The sequence below is a fragment of the Melanotaenia boesemani genome, chromosome 5 (assembly GCF_017639745.1).
Source record: "Melanotaenia boesemani isolate fMelBoe1 chromosome 5, fMelBoe1.pri, whole genome shotgun sequence".
In the NCBI taxonomy this organism is placed as follows: domain Eukaryota; kingdom Metazoa; phylum Chordata; class Actinopteri; order Atheriniformes; family Melanotaeniidae; genus Melanotaenia; species Melanotaenia boesemani.
In genome coordinates, this window is record NC_055686.1 from 24,581,180 (window position 1) to 24,602,433 (window position 21,254).

The 21,254-nt window shown below is 39.2% G+C and overlaps 4 protein-coding genes and 1 non-coding gene across 11 annotated transcripts in view; 2 read left to right on the top strand and 3 right to left on the bottom strand.

Annotated features, from left to right (window-relative positions):
* Nucleotides 1-464, bottom strand: part of clcn3 (chloride channel 3) — a 37,813-nt gene extending 37,349 nt beyond the window's left edge. For 3 of the 5 annotated variants that reach the window (XM_041984746.1, XM_041984747.1, XM_041984750.1), the window contains exon 1: nt 292-464. The gene's annotated coding sequence lies outside the window, so the exon portion shown is untranslated. The remainder of the gene's footprint in view (nt 1-291) is intronic. The other 2 variants (XM_041984752.1, XM_041984749.1) reach the window with 1 other exon arrangement.
* Nucleotides 465-2,216: 1,752 nt separating this feature from the next.
* nit1 (nitrilase 1) overlaps nt 2,217-21,254 on the bottom strand; it is a 38,346-nt gene continuing 19,308 nt past the window's right edge. Inside the window, exons 4-9 of one of the 3 annotated variants that reach the window (XM_041985143.1) lie at nt 7,866-7,906; nt 4,259-4,492; nt 3,748-3,851; nt 3,447-3,583; nt 3,166-3,291; nt 2,217-3,087 (exon numbers count right to left, since the gene is read on the bottom strand). In XM_041985143.1, coding sequence (XP_041841077.1) covers nt 2,821-3,087; nt 3,166-3,291; nt 3,447-3,583; nt 3,748-3,851; nt 4,259-4,492; nt 7,866-7,906 — 909 coding nt within the window. In that variant the 3' untranslated portion in view covers nt 2,217-2,820. Of the gene's footprint in view, nt 3,088-3,165; nt 3,292-3,446; nt 3,584-3,747; nt 3,852-4,258; nt 4,493-4,779; nt 5,046-7,865; nt 7,907-21,254 lie in introns of those variants that run through there. The other 2 variants (XM_041985144.1, XM_041985142.1) reach the window with 2 other exon arrangements.
* pfdn2 (prefoldin subunit 2) lies at nt 5,621-8,843 on the top strand. Its single transcript, XM_041985146.1, has 4 exons — nt 5,621-5,711; nt 6,385-6,473; nt 6,724-6,847; nt 8,222-8,843. Exons 1-4 carry the CDS (start codon nt 5,631-5,633, stop codon nt 8,411-8,413), a joined length of 486 nt encoding a protein of 161 aa, XP_041841080.1. The 5' UTR covers nt 5,621-5,630; the 3' UTR covers nt 8,414-8,843.
* On the bottom strand, nt 11,973-12,054 carry trnas-gcu. The gene has a single exon. It is a non-coding gene; the product is annotated as a tRNA-Ser (tRNA).
* On the top strand, nt 12,226-15,608 carry b4gat1 (beta-1,4-glucuronyltransferase 1). Its single transcript, XM_041985141.1, has 2 exons — nt 12,226-13,697; nt 13,958-15,608. Exons 1-2 carry the CDS (start codon nt 12,594-12,596, stop codon nt 14,147-14,149), a joined length of 1,296 nt encoding a protein of 431 aa, XP_041841075.1. The 5' UTR covers nt 12,226-12,593; the 3' UTR covers nt 14,150-15,608.

Sequence of the window (21,254 nt, forward strand, 5' to 3'; positions counted from 1 at the left end):
ACAAAACTGAATCAAGATATATACACAAGCTGGTGAATTTCCACCGACTTTAACACAAACAGCACAGAACCAACACCGACCTAGCAGATTCAAGGTAGCATCCGCAGCTAGTTAGCAATCTGCTAGCACCTGTTCGACAGCGAGATGTGTCAGAAATCAACCCAAGTTCCCAACGTTTGAAAGGGAGAGGTTAGATGGATGGCCCAGGGGGGTGAAACTCACCATCCAGCCAGCAGTTAGCGAACCTTAACCTTTTGCAGCCTAACATACAGAAATAACGCAGCAACGTACCTTCCTGATGCCTCAATTCCAGCTCGGACACAACAATTCATCCTTTTTCCTGAGCTGAAGCTTGGTTTATTTTATTCCCAAACGAAAAGGTTTGACATTCCCATCATTGTGGAGGTCTGTTTGCTACCAGAATACGGTCACCAGCCTCATACGACGGCTGGTTGAGGTAACGTCTTGACGTCAGGTAACGGCTGTGCGTCGTTACGTATTAAGCCGCTGAAAAAGTTGGGATTTGAAGGGTGGATTCGGAGGGTCCTTCGAATTCTGTGAATTGGGACTGTACTTCGCACATCGCGATGACGTATGTGGTCGACGAATCCGCAGACCCTGAATTGGGACACACCGATTGTTAGATCTTTTAAGTGTCTTTATGCCAAGCTCCATTGCATCCTATAATTACAGCAGCTTCTTTCTTTCCTGTCTTGCATTATATGCTAAGTTGATTAATCACAACAACCATGATGTTTATGTGTATTAAAAATAAATAAAAGCTACGTCTTTGTGAAATAAATAAGCTGCTTTAATTTCAAGTAGTAGTTGAGCTGGGAATAAAGCCTATTAAAATATGTGGCCCTTATCTCATACGTATTCACACAAAGTCTACAAAGTTACTCAGGTGACTGTATTTCAGGTGATGCAGCCGTTGGGGATGGGGTAAAATGGCATTTTCTTTCCATGCTAATGGAAAAAAATCCAGTTTGGATTTGACCTTAACCTTGGTGAGTTTTTACAACTCTCCTTTTTGTTAGTAAAATTTTATACCATTTTGCTTCAATCAGCAGTAGTGAGTTTGGATTAATGGACTATTTGTTTCCAAAGCCCTTGGTGGATTTGAAAGGTGTCATCAAAATATCTCAAATTGACAACAGAAGACACACTGGTTCTTAGCGTAAGCCATTGTATAGGTTTGTAGTTTCACAAATCTCAAATTTTCTTGAACTTAAAATTGTCTTCCCTCATATCTGGTATTTGGACTAACCCAAATCTGCTCTTGACACAGTGAAAAGCATAATTAGAGGTAGATATTTCCCATTAACATTAGCTATGGCATCTACGATTAAAACAGAAAAAAATCCCTCAGGATAATGCTGCTGTCATACCTTAACTCCGCTTTTAAATCTCTTGTTCTTTAACTCTCAGAGAACACTGGCAGAACTTTTCTGTTCAATGGTGCAGATGATCACAAGGTCCCATCCATCTCCAGAGCCCTGATTAATAGAGATCTTTTGAGAGTAGCTGGCCATAGGACATTCCTTTATTCATGGAGGTCCTTGCTTCACTGGACTGAGCCCATCAATGTTGCAGCTAATTGTTGGAAATAACGAGGAGTATGCTGTGTTTGAGCTTTCTGATTGCCCTGACACAGATGTTGTTGATGTGGTGTCTGCAGTAAGTATTCCTTGAAGTCATTGTTATAGTTTGTCATGATGCAAATTTTTTTAAATTCATGTGAATTTATCATTCTAGTGCTATCATAAATGTGTTTACTTTGTATCTAACAATAAAAGCATAGTCCATATAAGTATGTATGTTATAACATACCTTATGTTATATACTTATAACTTATAAATATTTTACATATGATGTAACATTGCCTTACTCTATTGTAGCTTGATAGCCAGAGGGAACTGACTCCACAGGAACAATATACAGTGAACAACCTGGCCATCAGCTGGGATCTGCCTCCCTTACCCTACCTTACAGCCCATTAAGAACTACAACAAATGGATTCTACCAGTTAAATGAACTTTATGTGTGTGTGTGTGTATGTATATATATATATATATATGTATATATATATATATATATATATATATACACACTATGCTGATTAAAGGTTTTGCATATAGCAACATTACAATGAAACACTGTAAATTTAATGTCTTGTTTTTGTTTTTCTTAAAGGACAACACCGGAAAGACAAACCCCCTAAAATTCCACAAAGTACGATAGACAATGCCCAAATTATTCAAGATGTATGTAATATAATAAATATAGCCACACAGGGCTTAAGAGTTATCTAGTGGTAGTGTCAGATTAGGTGACATCGTTGAAAGATTTACAATGGCATTAGCCTTTGTAGATTTTTCTTAATTAAATCAGAGTTGGCAAAAGGCTGTAAAAATGAGATTATCTACAACAGTGATTTCAGCATGACACAGTTTCAACTAATGAAGTTTAGGTTAGTCTCTCAGCTGCAGCAATCTTCCATCCCACATGCATTTCATCACAAGCTGGAGAACTTCATGTTAATTTGATAGCTTACATTTCCAGTAATTCTTCCTTCATCTCAATTTGATATTTCTGATTTGTCTTTCTAATTTCTGCTTTCCTATCAATCTTTACATTTTTTTGTGATCCAGCAGACTCACTACAAATATAATCAACATGAAATTTAAAGGGAAGACATGAAGATTGATCACCTGCCCACTTGTACTCAAGAATTTAATGAGTTTGGATTCTCTGCAAGCTATTAATTCAAGGAAAAAAAATCTTTCTTGGACTCAAAGCAAGAACTTTGCATTAATGTCAGCTTTGGTCCAGACTGTGGTAGAAAGCAGTTTCTCTACGATGCTGTTGGACTGGCATGTTCCTCCTGGTTCTTCTGACTTTCTCCAAGTCAACCTCCACCAACACCATGCCTGGCTCCTCCCCCCCACAGTCGCCGAGCACTTCGCCCCAGGGGTCCACTGCCAGGGCGTGGCCGTATGAGGAGCGCTTCTCATGGTGCCTGCCAACTTGTGCTGCCGCCAGGAGGAAGCACTGGGTCTCTATTGCCCTTGCACGGAGTAAAACCTGGGAACAGGTGTAAATATCACATCGTGATTCAGATTTAGATTTTATTGTTTTTATCCTGTTGCCTTATCAACACACCTCCCAGTGAGCAGCTCCTGTTGCTACAGTGAAAGCTGAGGGGTATGTCAGGATTTCAGCCCCGTTCCTTTGCAGAGAAAGAGATAACTCGGGGAATCTAAGATCATAGCAGATGCCCAAGCCCACCTGTACAGAAAACAATAACAGAATGAGTAAAAATCGATGCTGTCATTTTAAGATAAATATTTTAGTAAACAGTTTCTGAGAAATTTGGTGCTAACAGGACAACAAGATAAATATGCAGCCTGCTTTGTGATGGTTACTGTATTATGAAATTGCACCTTGCCTATCGGAGTTTGGACCGGAGACACAAGGGAGGGTCCGGGGATGGTGAATGAACTCTCTTTGAGGGATACGCCTTTTTCTGCCAGTTCCACATCAAACAAATGGGACTTCCTGTACACTGAAACGATGTCGCCTAGTGATGCAACAACAGCAAATCAATGTGTTGTGTGTTTGCATTTACCAAGTGGAAAAAAAGAAAGCTGGTCTAAAAAATGACTTTAAAAATTCTATATTTAGTTCAGATTGCTTTAATGAATCGATGGGACAGAAAAACAGAGAATGTTCAATTGTCCATACCTTTATCATTAATTATGATATGACTATTAAATATTCGTCGATCAGTCTCCCACTCATGTCCTTGTTCATGAAATCCTCCAAGAGACAGCCATATCTCTAACTGTCTGGAACAGAGATATAATAATGCCCATAGGTTTTTTAAACAAACCATTTTTTGAATTACTTGCCTTTCCTGCGGATGCCACAGCCTCAATTGTTACTGAAAGTATTAATCTTTCTTTACATGTTCTTGGTTTAATAAGTCAACAGTGCAGTTTTCTTTCCGAAAAACAAACAAGCTAATTTAAATCTCATTTATAAATTTAATTAGACCCCACCAGGATTCGTGAAATAGATCAGAACTTAGTAAAAAATGATTTGGCCTGCTTACCACCAGCTGCCCATGTACATATATTAGTTTCTGTCAAAATGTTCATCTTTCAAGGGGTTTAATTACTGCTACTGTTTATCACATGTTTTACAACATTTAAAAATTATTCTTTGGAACATAAGTAGAAATCTATTTGCCAACCTGGCCAGCTGGGCATATCGTGAGATTGTCTTTCCTCTTAGGCTCTCCGACAGTGACAGTGTCTCCTCTCGACTGGATCCAATGTAGTCAAATCCCTCAGGTAAGAAGACCATGCAGGCCCCTTGTTCCTTAGCTTTCTCCACAAGCTGTTTGCAGGCAGAGAAGTTGGCTTCTTTGTCCGGGGTAGCTGTCACCTGACAGACTGCAGCCACTGGAGCAGATGAACTGGACATCCTGCACAGAGAGAAGGTTGTTGTTTAATCCACCAATTAGAATGTAAAAGACCACAAAAATACCAAGTAAGCAATAGGTCGTCATTTACTGCACAAGACATTGCTCTATATTAACTGTATACTTTTTGTTTGATGTTATACAGCTATACAGATATCCCTTTATCTGTGTACAAAAAACATTTAAATGACACAAAATACTTACTGACCATTATCATACATTTTTAGTTACAAAAAAGTAGATGTTAACTGTAAAAACAAAACCTTCCTCTGTTCCAGTGACAAACATACCTGCTTAGCAATGTGATTTTGTGTCTCAAAGGTGGCAGAGAGGTCAGATACCTCACAGATGATTCCAAAAGACACCTGAACATTGGACCCAAGCAGCTCTACCTTCCCTGTTTAGTCCATGTTAATATTACATTGCGTTTAGTCTCATGTTCAGCTCAGTTATCTGAAGCAGGAAGGTTGAAGGATTATTGTTGTTCTCTATTACGCACCAGTGGCCAGAAACCAGCATAAGGCACTCCACTGCCACCTGCTGGAGAGTTTGAGTAAAATAGCAGCTGCATTTAAAAATGAATTAATTACTATAATCAACTAATAAAATAAAAGTTAATCCATGTTTTTTAGTAGGTTGAACATCCTACTGTGTAATCCTTATCAAAGTAAAGGATGAAAAGGGCTTTGGAGTTTATGAAGGTGCACAATAGTTATGTTGTACTTTTGCATGTAATTTAGAAACTGTTGAAAACAGGTGTTTTTAAAAACTAAAATGTTCCTTTAGGAAATATGACAACAACAACAACAACAATCAACTACTTTTAAAATAGTAAATAATTAATGGGAAAGTTAACATTCTGAAAACGTTTTAAAGTTATTGTATGGCATTCAAAAAAGTTTTAATAAAATACTGTAATATATACATTTTAAATCTGTTTTTCTTTTGTATTTTATATAAATGAAATATAAGTAATAAAACTCAACGTGTTTGCAAAATACCTAATCCCTAAGATAAAAGCCTAGGCAGTTGCCTAGAAAGGCTTTTCCCTCCCAACGAGACAGCACTTGCGGACAGGCAACCTCTTGGGGCAGCTCTTCACATTTCGCTGGGGGGTCCTTTTTAGAAGCACCCTTCCAAGATGGCAGCCAACAGTAGCAGCACGGGTAGCAAATCCAGCAACACCCCCGGCGGTAAACAGTCCGGCCCCTCAGCTGAACAGGTATATTCACCTCCATACAGGCTGCATCTATCCGTACACAATTTTTTCTAGATATTCTGAGGTATCAGCTGAAGCAAAAGGGGTTAATCTGACGTCTAGCTAGCCACCGCTAACGTTAGCTTCCCCATCGTCGTCATCCTCCCATTAGTCTGTTTCCTCGCCTTCAATGTGCACACTAAAAGCAGTCAGGAAGAAGCTACAAATATTTTTTTTAGCATTTTTAAAAAGAGGGTGGTACCAGGTCAGTCCTTCTGGCGAACAGCTAGACGGTGTAAAGACACGTTTAAATGTGCACATCCCTGAAAGTAGGTGTTGTGGTTTGGTGAATGGGTCTGACACAGCGAGAGGCTATTTTTGTCACTGAGTACCACCTAAACTTATTACTCACATGAAGAGAAATTAAACAGTTAAGATCTTATTGATTAGTAGCAGTCATAATTTCACAGACAAATACTGCGTCTTGCAAAATTATTGCAAAATTATACTCATGGATTCAGTCATAACTAAACGAGGCAACAAATAACCAATGTTTTCATTTTAATCTACGGATAAGATTTTACCAAACTGTAGTGGGAAAAATAATAATAATTTCAGGGCAATTTTTACAGGGATGGCTGTGAACAAAAGTGGATCATTTTTATGCTGATGCTAACTGATGCTTTGTGTGTGGCAGGTGGTGGCAACATTTCAGAGGATGCGTCAGGAACAGCGTAATATGGCCTCTAAAGCTGCAGAGCTGGAAATGGATATCAATGAGCACAGGTAGGTGGCTGATGTCCCCTCCTCTGTGGAGTTTTGATCCACAAAGGAGAGTGGGGTGGGTATTTAACAATAAACAGTTTACATTCACCTTAATGTTAAAGTCAGTATAAAAGAGTTTGTTCTTAGTCACAAATATTCCACAAGCTTTTGGAAATTAAATTTTCAAAAAGACTTGACTAGCTTTCAGAATGACATGATTAGACGAATCTTAAGTTTTTCATCTTTTTAACATTGTTGTTTTTCTTTTCAGTTTAGTAATTGAAACACTGAAGGAAGTAGATCCTTCAAGGAAATGCTTCCGTCTGGTAGGAGGGGTGTTGGTGGAGAGGACAGTAAAAGAAGTTCTACCTGCCTTAGAAAACAACAAAGAACAGGTAATTATGGAGGTGGTGGCTGGCACTGTCTTCTCAGAGCATGTGTGGAGTTTGCATGTTTGCCCTGTGTTGACACAGATTCTCCAACTTCCTCCCACAGTCCAAAAACATGTATGCCAGGTTGGTGACTGAACAGCCTGTAAGAATGACAGAGTGTGCATGCATGGTTGACTCTCTGTGTAATAGAGGCCGACATTTTGTCAGGAATCCCATGATTCCCGCGGGATTCCCACAGGATGGGAGTCAATGTTACTATTAATCACGTGATTGGGACAGTACAGGATAAAAAGTTAATGGGAGCAGGAACATAACGAAAAAAAAAAAAAAAATGACAGCCGCCAACATATTGTAGTTTTTGTTCAATAAACCTACACTGTAACAAAGTATAAAAAAAGAACTACACTACCCAGAAGCCAACACTGTTTTCCGGCCGCTGCTTCCCTGCTGGAATTGAAATAAGAAAAGGAATGGAGTTAGCAAACACCCGCGGAGAAACCAATATGGCAAAAAATGATTTACAACGCAAAGTTAGAAGTAATGACGTGTCCATTAGTTTGGCAGAACTGGTTAGAAAAGGCAGATGTATTAATGAACTTCACTAGAGTAAAGTGTGACGGTTTTTAACACACTGTATGCCACTTGTAAAACATGTTTAGTTAATGACATTTAGAAATGAGTGAAATACAACTTTATATGTCCTGTTTGGGTTTATTTAACTTTGGTAGACATGGTGTGAACCATGTACTGTTTTATTGTTGAAGAAGAAGAAAAGAAGGGTGAGAACATTTAATCAAATTCAATGTATTGCCTAAAGACTAAATAAATTTAAAAAAATGTGAGCGGGACTCATTCTAAATGGGAGCGGGATGGGATCGGGAGTAATTTTATCGGGATTGGAACGGGACAGGATTTTTTTCTGTGGGAGTGGGATGGGACAGGAGTAATAATGCACTCCCGTGTCACCCTCTATGGTGTAAGCACTGTGATGTAGTGGTGACCAGTCAACAGTGTACCTCACCTTAGACTTACCTGTAGCTCATTGCTGTTATCGTTACCACCCTGCAATGACAAAAAGGATGGAAACACTTTAAAGCTGTATTCTACTTCCCAAAATGGCTACATCAAAACCACATTTCCCACAATACCACCTTCCTGAAAGTATATATTATATTAGTATATTATTTTAAAAAGTAGTGTTCAATGTTGGCCAGGCCGTGCTTGTAAGGGATAATTGGATCTCAAGCATCTGTCTGGTAAAATAAAGGTCAAATGAAATTAATTGTATTAGTGTTTAAAAGGCTGTAATTTTGAAAGATCATTAACAGATTTAACCAAGGAAAATGTCTTATTTTTTGTCTTTCCATTTCCTGACAGATCTCCAAAATAATCGACACCATCAACACACAGATGCAGACGAAAGGACGGGAACTCACAGAGTATAGAGAGCGCTACAACATTCGGCTGGTGGGAGAGGGTGAAGGGGAGACGCAGGGCCAATCAGCAGCGTCCTCCAGAGACAGCGAAGGAGGTGGATCTAAAAGTGGAGCTGGAGTTTTGGTGTCATAATTTGTAAGGATGGACATTTGCAGTAGGGCCCTTTGATTTGTGGAGCAACAAAAACCCAGATTGAGTCAGATTGTTCAGGTGGAAATATCCTAACTCCACACAGGATGACTTTTGATTAGGCAAATACTAAATTTTCTGTTAAATGTAAAGGACTTGGTTGCTTGCAGACTCAAACAGTGTATAAAGTGCTCTGCTTGGATTGTGAATGCTAGTTTGTATCCAAATTAATGCAGTTTTATCTTGCATTTGAATTAAAGTTTTTTTTTTTTCCAGAAATACTGTCATACATACAACTGCTTCAAACACTTGAATTTTTGCATAAATGTTAGTGATTTGCATACTATCAAAGTAAATATAATTGTGCTGCCTTTGAACACAGAAAATGTTTTTCTTATGGCAATATTAATTGATGCTGGGATTAGAACAATTTCAAACAAGAACATATAAATGATCTAATTGCCCAGAGCTGTTGAATAAAAATTTGACTATTTTACATGCAAACACCTGAGCATTTGGTAAAGATAGATAGATAGATAGATAGATAGAAGTACTTTATTTATCCCAAGCTGGGAAATTTAGGTGTTGCAGCAATACAGTCATTTAGCAGTTGTGCTTCTTAAGGTAGCAAAAAATGAAAAACAGTATAAAAATTTCAATATTTACAAGACTTATACAAGGAGATATTTAGCTATACACAGTAAGAGTGAGAATAGCCAGCGAATAATATAGTCCAGTGCAATGATTAGTAGTGAAGATGAGGAGTTTAACTGTGCAAGGTTGATCCAGTCAGTGCAAAAATTCACCAGTTACAACAGTCACTCATATTGTTATCTCTGAGACCATGATGATGAGTTAAACAGTCTTATTGCGTGTGGCAGGAAAGATTTCCTAAAGCGGTCCTTGAGGCAGCGAAGCTGTCTGAGCCTTTTGGAAAAGGAGCTCCGCTGTCTGTCCAGCACAGGGTGGAGAGGGTGGTCCGGGTTATCCAAGATAGATAACAGTTTGTTCAGTGTCCTCCTCTCCACCACTGCTTCTAAAGTGTCCTGTCTGCAGCCAATGACAGAGCCAGCCTTCCTGATCAGTTTGTTCAGTCTGTTGGTGTCACTGGCTGCAATGCTGCCCCCCCAGCAGACCACAGATGAGAACAGGGCACCGGCCACAACAGACTGGTAAAAGATTTCCAGCATCTTGCTGCACACGTTGAACGACCGCAGCTTCCTCAGGAAGTAGAGTCTGCTGCAGGCCTTCTTGTACACAGCTGTGCTGTTGGTCTTCCAGCTCAGTCTGTTATCAATAGTCACTCCCAGGTATTTATATTCCTCAACCGTGTCCACATCACTACCCAGGATGCAGAGGGGCTGTGGAGCTGATCCTTTCTTCCTGAAGTCTAACACCATCTCTTTGGTCTTGTCCACATTAAGCAGCAGGTGATTCTTACCCGCCCACTCCACAAATCCGTCCACCAGCCCCCTGTACTCCTCCTCCCGTCCACCACTTATACACCCAACAACTGCAGAGTCGTCAGAATATTTCTGAAGGTGACATGACTCTGAGTTGTACTGAAAGTCTGTGGTGTATAAGGTGAACAGGAATGGAGAGAGCACAGTGCCCTGCGGGGCTCCTACATCACTCATCACCACATCAGACAGGACACCGCCCAGCCGGACGAACTGCGGCCTGTCTGTCAGGTAATCAGCGATCCAGGAGACAGAGGACCCGCCGACACCCATCAGCCGCAGCTTCCCACTCAGTAAAGAAGGCTGGATGGTGTTGAAGGCACTGGAGAAGTCAAAGAATGTGACTCTCACAATACCTCCACTACCATCCAGGTGCGAGTGAGCTCGCTGCAGCAGATAGATGACAGCATCATCCACCCCCACATGTGGCCGGTAGGCAAACTGCAGAGGGTCGAGAGACTTAAGATTTTGACCTAACAACTTAAAAAGAGGGGAGGAGAGGGCCCTACACTAGTTTTAAGTTGATCATCCTTGCCAAGGCAGAACGTGTCCTGTAGACATCTTAACGTACATGAACAAGAGATTATAAATAAAAATCTGATGGTTACATAACCTCCGTTCGAGTAAGTTTTACCATTCAGAGATTTTTGATGTGAGCCATGCAGAGAGCAGCTGTGGATTTTTATTTGCACTCTTACGGATGTCCCTGAATATGAGGTTGATGTAATTAAAGCAAATACTGTGATGTATGATAAGAGTGTAAGTGCCTCAAACGGTCGTTGAAAACAGCAAACTTTTTGTTTTGATCTATTTGGGACACATTGGAATGCATGCGTAGCTCCACTTAGGAAATGCCTCCCAGGAAAACGATCTGCACGGTCACCACGGTTTATGTGTATGTAGTAAAGAAAATTGTGTTTCTGTTAAGGGCCATGAAATAAAAAAATGTCCCAATTCTGCTCTGTTAAGTGTTTAAAATCATTTTTCTGTCTTTGCTGTATATTTGCCATTCAGTTTAGTGAGAATGTTAATTTCACATTGAACTAGAAGAGCCAACCCTGTAACAAACCCTCACAATTTTGTTGGGTCTTCACTGGTGGATGATAAAGTAGTGAGATACTTTTCTTTTTTTCCTGCCTTGTATACCTTTTACAATAGTTTGTCCATGACACTTGACAGTTCACTATATTACAATATTTACTTCATTTTGTGCATCTGACCACTTTAGGTGTTGTATTACATGCACTGATACACAAAACAGCTTCCACAATGTTTTATTAAATAAAATTCCCCACCAGATTGCACAAGCACAGCTAAGAAATGTTGACAAAATTAACAAGAATATTTTTCTTGTTATTTCTCATTACATTTTCAGTTTCACAAATAGAAAAATGTAATGTTTTTATTTGAATCAGTCATTAGTAATGTTAATCTGATTCAGTAAATCAGAGTTCTGAACCTGCATACTACTGATAAGCTTGATGCACAATTTACTGGAAAATGTTTTAACTCCATCTAAACTTAGTACAAAAAGTAAGGAAATTTGTGTTTGTTTCTCTTCTTTTATTATAACAGATGGTGTTTTATTATACTTAAAAAAAAAAACCTGATTAGTCGCCTTTACAACAAGGTATAACTTGTAACGATAATGCTTCTGTGGACTGAGCAACACAGCGAAACATGTAGGCAGTGCCCCTAAAAAAGTGCCAAATGTGCCCTGCAAACTGATGTAGCACAGGGCTCTCAAATCCTGGTCTTTAAGGTTTTTATGCAGGAATCACAAACTCCAGACGTCTTGAGGCATTATCCTGCAGGGTTTCGTATGGGGGTATTTCCCTATCTTTAATCAAGAACATAACTGTTCGATTTCAGAGCAAGATTTCTTGTTTTCATGCTGAAATATATTGCTGATCAAATTCATGGGTCATTGTTCAGAACTTAAAACAAGCTGTTAGATCCATTTATTGTGAATAAGATGTGTTCCATTTAATCACATAAAAACCTGAAGAGAAGAACTCGAAGACCAGAGTTTGGGATCCCGAAACTAGCACGTTTGAGATGAGATTATTTCTGTAGGATTTGTTATGAGGAAAAATAATTTTCGACGAGGATGGGATTCGAACCCACGCGTGCAGAGCACAATGGATTAGCAGTCCATCGCCTTAACCACTCGGCCACCTCGTCCCCATAAAACCATTACGTCACTAAATCTGTCTTTATAGCTGAAAATGACGATGTCTACTGTCATTTCTATATTTTGAGACATACTGACGCAATGACGATAACGCCTCCTGATTGTAATCGTGTCCATATTGGGAATATAAAATACTGTGATTGTTAGCTCAACCTAAGCTAGCAGCGCTACAGCAGTAAATTGAGGGGCGCTGCTAGCTTAGATATTACGGTTTTTACACATCAACATGCGCCGCTGTCGCTTCAGCAGCAGAACCGACTGATAACAACTGTGATGTGATTTAATGGAGATCACACAGAACCTCGAGCTGTCGGTCGCTTATTTGTGCGGTTTTGAATCTTCTGATGACCAGCTTTGCAGCTTTCAACTACCGGAACGTGCAATCAAGTGTTCATTCCCTTTCCAGCTAGTGTTAGCATAGTGGCTGCAATGTAGGTAACGTTAGCTGGGATGCTTGGACACAAATAAAACAGCCCAGCTCCGGTGTTTGGACCTGCTTTGTGATAAGTCACATTGTTCTTTGTCTGGAATGCATCTCTCCAAGAAATGTTCCGTCTTCAAAGTGGTGCTGAGTGCTCTGCTAATAGTGGCGCTCCTGCAGCTCATATACCTGTCCTTCCTGTCTAAGTTTCACGGAAAGCAGCAGCGGTATCGGTACTCTGAGCTCTTTGGAGGCTCTGCAGGTAAGAAAAATGCACACCACGAGAAAAACACGAGGAAGGGACATCTAAAATACTCGTTGTCTTCAGGTGGGATCTTCGACAACAGTGGGCAGTACAGAGTGTACAAGCACTTGATTAAAAGTGATTTCACCTCAAATCAGATGCCAGGCTCCAACCCAAATGCTAATATCGTAGCTTTGGCCACTCATACAACTATCAACAACCTGCACCACCTGGAATCTTTATTGGAAAGATGGCAATCTCCCCTCTCTGTGGCCATATTTGCACACGGGGAAGATGTCAAGTTTGCCACTGCCCTGGTCTATGCACTCAGCTTCTTCTGCCCTCAGATTCAAGCACTGGTGGATTTCCACTTGGTCTGCCAGTCAGGAGAGATGGCCAGTTTTCCTGAACAGGACCGTGAACATTTTGCAGGGCTTGAGGACTGTGCTTCTGTGTTCTCCAGACTGGAGACCCACAGGGATAAATACAAGAACTACGTCATCAATGGAAATGTCTCCTACCCCAACAACCTCCTTCGTAATGTTGCTCGAGGGGGCACAGATGCCTCCTACATCCTGGTCATTGACATTGACATGATGCCAAGTGCAGATCTGCAGCAGCAGTTCTTGGCCATGGTCATGAGGCGAGAGCCAGCAAATGATGAGGTGTTTGTACTGCCAGCTTTTGAGATCCGCCACGCTAGGAAGATTCCTGCCACCAAGGCAGAGTTGGTTCAACTCTACCAGGTTGGTGAAGTCCGGCCATTTTATGAAGAGCTGTGTCCTCGCTGCCAAGCCCCCACCAACTACTCCCAGTGGGTTAATAGCCACGTTAGAAGGACAGGCACTCTGGAGATTGCTTACACACTCACCTGGATGGACCCCTGGGAGCCTTTCTACATCGGGCCTCGCACTGTGCCCCTCTATGATGAGAACTTCAAGCAGTATGGTTTTAATCGAATTAGTCAGGTTAGTAAGAGTTGAACATTAAAGTGTAAAAAGTTGTTTTTCACTATTTGTTAACAGTATATGTAAATTCTACAACTTGACCCTTATTGACGGCTTTTGAGACCACATTAGATCAATTTTTTGCAGTAGCTTTCCTTTTAAGTTGGCTATTAATACAATGTTGTCACCTTTACTGTCACATCTGTCTGTTTTATCTCTCTTTATCATCCTCATCACTTCCATGTCTGCTTTGTCCTACTGTTGCTTTCGTCTGCCTCCAGGCCTGTGAGCTCCATGTGGCCGGATACAAGTTCTCTGTGCTGAGCTCTGCCTTCGTCGTGCACCGAGGATTCAAGATTCAAGGGGAGTTCCACGCCAGAAAAGATGAGGAGAACAAGCGCAACCGAGTTCTGTTTCGCAGCTTCAAAGAAGGCCTGAAAACCAAATACCCATCTTCCACCCGCCGATGTTGAACAAAGATGGAGACCTTGTTTCCTGTTTTGTCTCAATCTCCAGTAAAGCGCTCTCTCTATCCAACTTTCAATGTCAGCACATAAATGTCCTAGTTTTCTGTTGATGCCACAGATGGAGTAATTTCTGGGAACTAGTTATGCCTGAAAGAGAGAAATGATCCTTCAAGAATGGTGGAAATTGGTCAGTAAATCACAAGTTTCCAATGTTTTGATTCAATTGCACATTCAGATGCTGGATTGTATATGAGATCTAGTTCATATAATATTTGAGGAAAATTTTCTATTTTAAATTAATTTTAAACTCATCGCGCTACTAAAATAGATACAAGAATCCGACTGCAAGAGCATGTCTGGATATATTCAAAGAAAAAGCCCCAAATTTCAATAGTTAACCTTTTAACTTTTTAAAGGACGATCAAAGAGTTACTGATTTCAGAATAGCAACAGTACCTAAAGCCTCTTCCTTTCATGTGTTATCTGACCACCAGATGGCAATAGTAACCTTAGGGTCAACCACATAGTTTAAATATACTTGGAATCCTAGCATTCAGAGAATAGTTAAGAATAGAGAAGATACAACGTCAGTGTTTAGTGCTCCAAAGGATGCCTTCAAAAATGTCCAGCCCCCATGAGTGCTTGTTCATGGCACATACAGACTGAAAACATTTGTCTCATGAGAGCCAACTTTACATAACACAATTTACAACACTTACTTTGTGCCAACACTGGAAAAAGACTGTATTATAACACTAAGAATCGAACACTGCTGGTCCTGTGTATTGCCTGGCTTGATTTTAGGGTTTGTTTTTTTACTTCTGGAAATGCACTATGGACACAGGCAGCTACAGGCAAAAATGTAGCATGGTTAGAGACAAATACAATACATAGTAAACCACAAGCAAAAGCAGCCTGAGTTGTCAAAATGATAGCTGTGGAAACAGTTCTTCTAACACCACTATTTAAAAATAGCTCTTTTTTATCTTGACTTGATTCTGTAATTCTACAACACATGCTTAGATATTTAAACCTTGACCACCGTTCTTCCTGTCTATGTACTGCAGTGTACGCATAAACAAAAAAGACCTTTCTGATTAGTTTTTGTTGTTAGTGTTATGTATCTGTTGATTTTTGAAAGTTAAATATTTTTTCTTCTTCATTCTTTGTATGTATGATATATGTATTGTGAAAATATTTTCTTAAACAAGAATTGTTTGAACTATTTTTAACAAGCTTAAGCAGAAAAAGGTGGCACACAATTTGAACCACTATACACTCATTTATGCAGTATTTTTGAAGTTGGATCCTTTTCAACAAATGACCTAATGTGATTACGATGTGCTAGTCTATTTATTGTGTCATCAGTTACTCACAAACACATTGTTTTTTGTATTTATTTATTTTATTTGATATCTATCGGCCTGATTTGTGTTGTTGGAATTTGAATAAAACCTGGACAATTTTTATTTGACTTAAAACTTTGATTCATTCTATGCAAGATATAGTTAACCATAGCAGTTAATCATGACAGCTACTGAAGCACATTAACAGTCAACAGAAGGATTTTTAAGCACTTAGAAATGGACAAATCCAATCAATTAACTTCGCCAAAAGGATTTGTAATAAGTTATGTCAATAATAGCTACAGAAGTATTTCTAAAATAATAAATAGATGATGTGAAGAGTGGACTATAAGAACCAAAGCACTTTTATTCCAAGAAAATAAAATCACATGTCAGTGTGTATATATATATATATATATATATATATATGGCTAAAAACACATTTTTCCTTTTATCATTGAAGTGTGAGTGTGTGCAGCAGTGATAAAAGTCCTACAGCAGCATCACCCGAAGCAAACAACTGTTGATAAAATAAATAATTGGCTGTTTCTTTTTCTTCACTTTTTTACATTAGATGATCACTAATTGTAATAATCAGTTCAATAATGAATAAAATCTAGACCTAAAAAAAGGTGTCATTTGTGCCCCCTTTTCCTGGGCATTGCTCCTGCCTGGCCTCCCATCAAACGTTTTCTAGGCCCGCACCTGCTTAACTGAAGTATAAACCCGTTCTACCACCAGCTAGCTACTGTGTTAGAAAAGGTCCTGCCAAAAACAATATTTTCGGGTAAATATGTGTTGGTATGAACCATGAACAGCTAGATTTCTCCTTCTCAGCTGAATGATAAACAAATGCAACGAGAGAGAAGCCGATCAGCTGATCACAGACCGCCATCATGATTCACAGAACAACATGAGAGGAGAGAGAAGCAGCAGCTGCTGCACAAACAGAGATGACTAGAGAGCCTCTAGAGCAGACATGTTGGTACAAAACACAGGATAAGTTTTAAAAAGAATTCAGGAAAAGTGCAGAAATATTGGTCACAGTGATCTGTTATGCAGCTGTGAACAATATTTCTCCACCACATGGCTAAAATTTGTAGCATATAAATAAAGAGAAGAAGGGCGGGGATTGACCTCTGTGGTAGACCACAAATCACCTGAGCCATTTAGGGGGTAAAGTTATTCAGGGTGACAGAAAATGTTTTGTTTGAGAAAGAGAAATCTACCTAGTAAAAGCTAGTTATCGCTAACTGGAATATTATATGTCGGACAGTCTTTTGATTGACTGTTTTTAGGCCAGAAGTTCAATCTAAGAAGAATTAAAAAAGAAAAGAAAGAGCTAAAGTCTAACAGTCTCTTCTATCTGCACTCAGCATTAGGTCATTGGTCACCTTAACAATTACTTTCTCTGTACGTGGAAGTGCTCTATAAGTGAACACTGTTCTGATTTTCTCCAGAACATGAGATAAAATAGACAGTTTGGAGACTGGTCTGTAGTCACCCACAGATAAGAGTTCAAAATTACCAGCAGCTGAAAAACATCCATTTTAAAGATGTCAGGAAAGGAACCGTCCATTAATACCACTATTTATTACCTTAAACAGTATTCAAGAAATATGGTTGTTATAGGCTGTCAGCTGTGAGAAGTAAGCTGATTGGTCCGTTTTTAACCACTTTGTGATAAATTAATACTGAATAGGCACATTTTAAAGAATATTAAGGACCTGTCCAGTACCTGTACCCTGCCTCTCACCGGTTAAATGCTGGGTTGGGTTCCAGCTCCCCGCGACCCTTAATGCACAAAGCGGTACAGATAATGAATGAATGAATGAATATTAATATCTTAAATTTGCTGGCTTCCACTGACATCCAAATTTTCAACAACCTTTTTGAAATGGTTTATTAATACAAATAATAGAGACTAGATTTTTATTTCCTGGTTGTAAATGGCAAAGTCTGGTTTAAGATGGAAAAATGAATGATTGTTACAATTATAGACTGAAGAGTGGGATGTAAACAGCCAAGCGGACCGGACAGCGTGGTGTATGTTTATCACTGGGACTCGGTCATTGTTGTAGGAGGTGAACAACCTGTGACTGCACTGTTTTGCTAACAGGACTGGAGGATGGAAACCTTTCTTTTCAATCCATCCATGAGCAGTCTGTACTCAGACAAGCACAGAGAGTTTAATCAGAATCATCACACATCCTTTACTCTGAATATAAGATATTACTGTCTGGTAGAAGGCATCCAGTTCCAAAGGGCAGAGAACTGTTTTGAAAAATTTATCTGTCCCCATTTCTATCTTAATTCAAAACAATTTCAAATAGTGTCTTTTATTGCCACATGGATTGTGCAATACCTCTTTTGGGGTTATGGTGGTCATGCAAAAGCAGCTTGTTGTATTTTATTTTTTTATTTTCTTTTCATTTTTACCCCAAATAGATATGGTGTGATATATTTATGATTACTGCTTGTGGCTGATGGTCATTTGTAGATTACAGTGATATGTTATTGTTTTGCGTGGTGTAGGGATGTTGTCAAGGCAGCTAATGTAACAGCACTTGAGTCCAGCTCAAATCTCCCTGTGGGGAAAATAAAGTGTTTCATATTGTTTTCATATCGTATAACAAATAATATAACATAAAGACTGGATGTCTGTTAAACCTCAAAGAGCATTTAATTGTCAGCTCTGGATCAGGAATTGATGATATTTCTATTTTAGGCCTGCAACATATTAAAAAAAAATGGTTTGGAAGGAGGTAGTTTAGGGATAACAAAAAACAGGAATCCTTTAATTGTATTTGGCAACAAGAACATCCTTTCCCTACCAGAGTTTTGAAACCACTCATGCAATGACTTTGTACTATTGCACACTTTAAGAGGTGTCTGCAAAAAAACAAAAAAAACAAAAAAAAAAAAACCTGATGAAATAAACAATGAAATTTCTTTGGTTCAAACTGTCTGCAGTGAAAAGCCAAAGTACATGTAAGAATCTCAGGTTTTAACTGACTTTTCCATACTGTCCCTTTTCCATCTGCTTTTTCTGACTTGGATTTCAGTCCTAAATTTGTTCACTGAACAGTTGATAGGGCATTGACCTGTGGTGTAACATGGCTTAAGACTGGGTTTTAAAGGTATCCCTGTACAAATGTGATGATTGCTTACAAGGTGAGCGGCTCCAGTATCCAATTAAAAGCTCCTACTTAGTAATTAAGATCTGTATTAAAGTGGACTTTGAGGAGTTCCCAGTAAAGCTTCAGTTTGATAAGAGGCAAATCACTCATAGAACACCAACAAAACATGTATAGTTCAAGAGCAACTAATGAGATGCAGGAAACACCAGTACGTCTTGGGATAACTTCATCCGTGAACCGGCCATCTGTTGGCACAGTAAAGCATGTGTGACATTCTCCACTTGACAACTATCCAAGCTGCTGTTGCATTTTGTGGCTAAGCCTACATTACCCAGCTCAGTAATGTGCCTGAGCACACGAGAGCTAGTAGCACGCAACTCTGCGTCAGCTTTAGATCAGCTTTCTTGAGCACATCAAAACATCATCTATCTTATCCACTCGCGTTGTTTTAACTTCTAATTTATCTTATTGTTCCCTACAAAATCAGTTTTTTCTCACATAGAATAGCCCATCTTTACTATTATTATCATCATGGTGAGGAAGATTATACATGCATAAAAGGAATATGTGTCCTTTTATGTAATAGTGTTTTTAATTTTTTTTATTTTTTGCAGTTACCATTTTATACAAAGACACCAAATTCTGTCTAAGCATGATGCTAATTTTCTTCTTCCCCTGCTCAGGGTGTTAATAATGTGGCAGAAGGTGCAGAAGTGTTAGGAGGGGGTGGTGAATCAGGACGTGCAGGTTTGGTGAGGTAAAGTGGGTTTTATCTCAACAGCTTTGTGGAGTGAAGGCTTATCTGGGTCAGAGAGCTTTGTGACATAAGCAATTAGGGTTACCCTCTCCTGTGTATGCTAGCAGGAGGGAAGCCTCCCGCCACCTAGATTAGCCATCCTACTAAGGCTAGGAGAGCTCTTTGGCTACTGAAAAGGAGGGAACCAGCTGGGGGGTGAGATGAACAGGAGGCTGGGTGGGGACCTTCCCCCTTGTGGGAGGGGAGGGTGTGACCAACGACAGTACGGGATCAACAGACATCCCTTGTAGATGCGCAGGTCCTTCCATACGGGTCAATGAATGTGTGAGAAAAGAGGGATTCAATGACCCATACAGTTGAAAGAAATTTGCTAAATGAAATTGCTGCTACAAATGAGCTGCTAGTTTGCTCACTGTAGCATGTTTTTCCAGAAGTCCAAAGACCAATAGACAATGGTTGTTTATGTCACTTAACATCTGTGATTTCTTCTAATAAGCCACTTGACTAGAAGGATTTACAAGTGATTAGGTTAATTGGTTTAGAGAAACAGTCTTTTACAAAAAGAAAAGATCTTTACACAAACCAAACAAATGATATCTTAACTGAAGTGACTTAGGGTTATTTTACAATGTTTTATATCAGATTACTGACTTAGCAACAGTTTACTGTATGAGACCTGCATGAGAGTTAAAGCATTTCTATTAAAAACGGCAATCTCAAAAAAATAATCAGATAACAGAGCATCAGAGGGGATTTAAACAAGATCGAAATCAGCATTTCACTTCATACATGAAGTAAAGGTCATCCATGCAGACTGAATTGTTTTAAATACTACTAATGATCTGTTTTAGACGGATTGTCATAGTTGTGTAAAATATATAGTTGCATGTAACACTTATTATCAATTAATCGTTTAATTATTTTTATTTACTTGCTAGATGTTACAAAACAGTGAAATGAGGCTAAAATCACAAACAAATGTCAATGCTCCACAAGATCCATCCAAAAAACCAAATATATCACTTAGCAACAATATACAACAGATAAAAAGAGCCCCAAAGAGTCAGATTTGAGAGTCTGTGTACAGAGAAAGTTTATGTTTTTCACATAAAATTATAACAATATTACCCAACATTGACCGATGAGCTATGGAGGACCGAAACTGCCAAAATAAAAACACAGATATTAGTGCTGGGCACGTTAACGCGTTAATTGCGTGTTAACTCAACGCTTAATTAATGCTGTTAATTTTTTAAATCGGTGGTTGTTGTTTTTTTGTTTGTTTTGCTTTGTTTTTTTTTCTTTGCTGGCCACTGGCTTTGATGACAGAAACATGGCGTCCATGTCTCCCTTCCCTGCTGCAGCAGTTCGTCTAATTAACATGAAGAGACGTTTTCTGTCTGGAACTTAAGAAAGAAGAAGAAGAACCGATGTTTCTCTTTGTCTGTCAAAACCCATGCTGGCAGAACATCGTGGTTTTTGGACGGGAAACTGTTCCCAAAAGACAATGAGAAACTTTTTATTTATTATTATTTTTTTAATAAATGCGGTTTTAATTTATGCAAGACAGCAAAGGTAAGACATGTTTTCTGACTTTTACAAACGTAAAGCATAAATCGGGCCTTCTTCTGCCTCTGGTTCGGTGAATCTTGGTCGTAGCGAGATGAAACTTCCAGCTGTGGAATCTGAGAGATGTGAGCTTTCAGTAGAGGAGTCGTTTCCTCGTGTTCATGGGGAGACATCATCTGTGTTTACATATTTTTCGGACTTTGTGTCTTTGAATTGTTTGTTGTCTTAACTGTGTTTGTTGGTGATAGAAATTATTTTGCTGAGCTGTTAGCTGAGATTCTGGACTTTCTGTGGATACC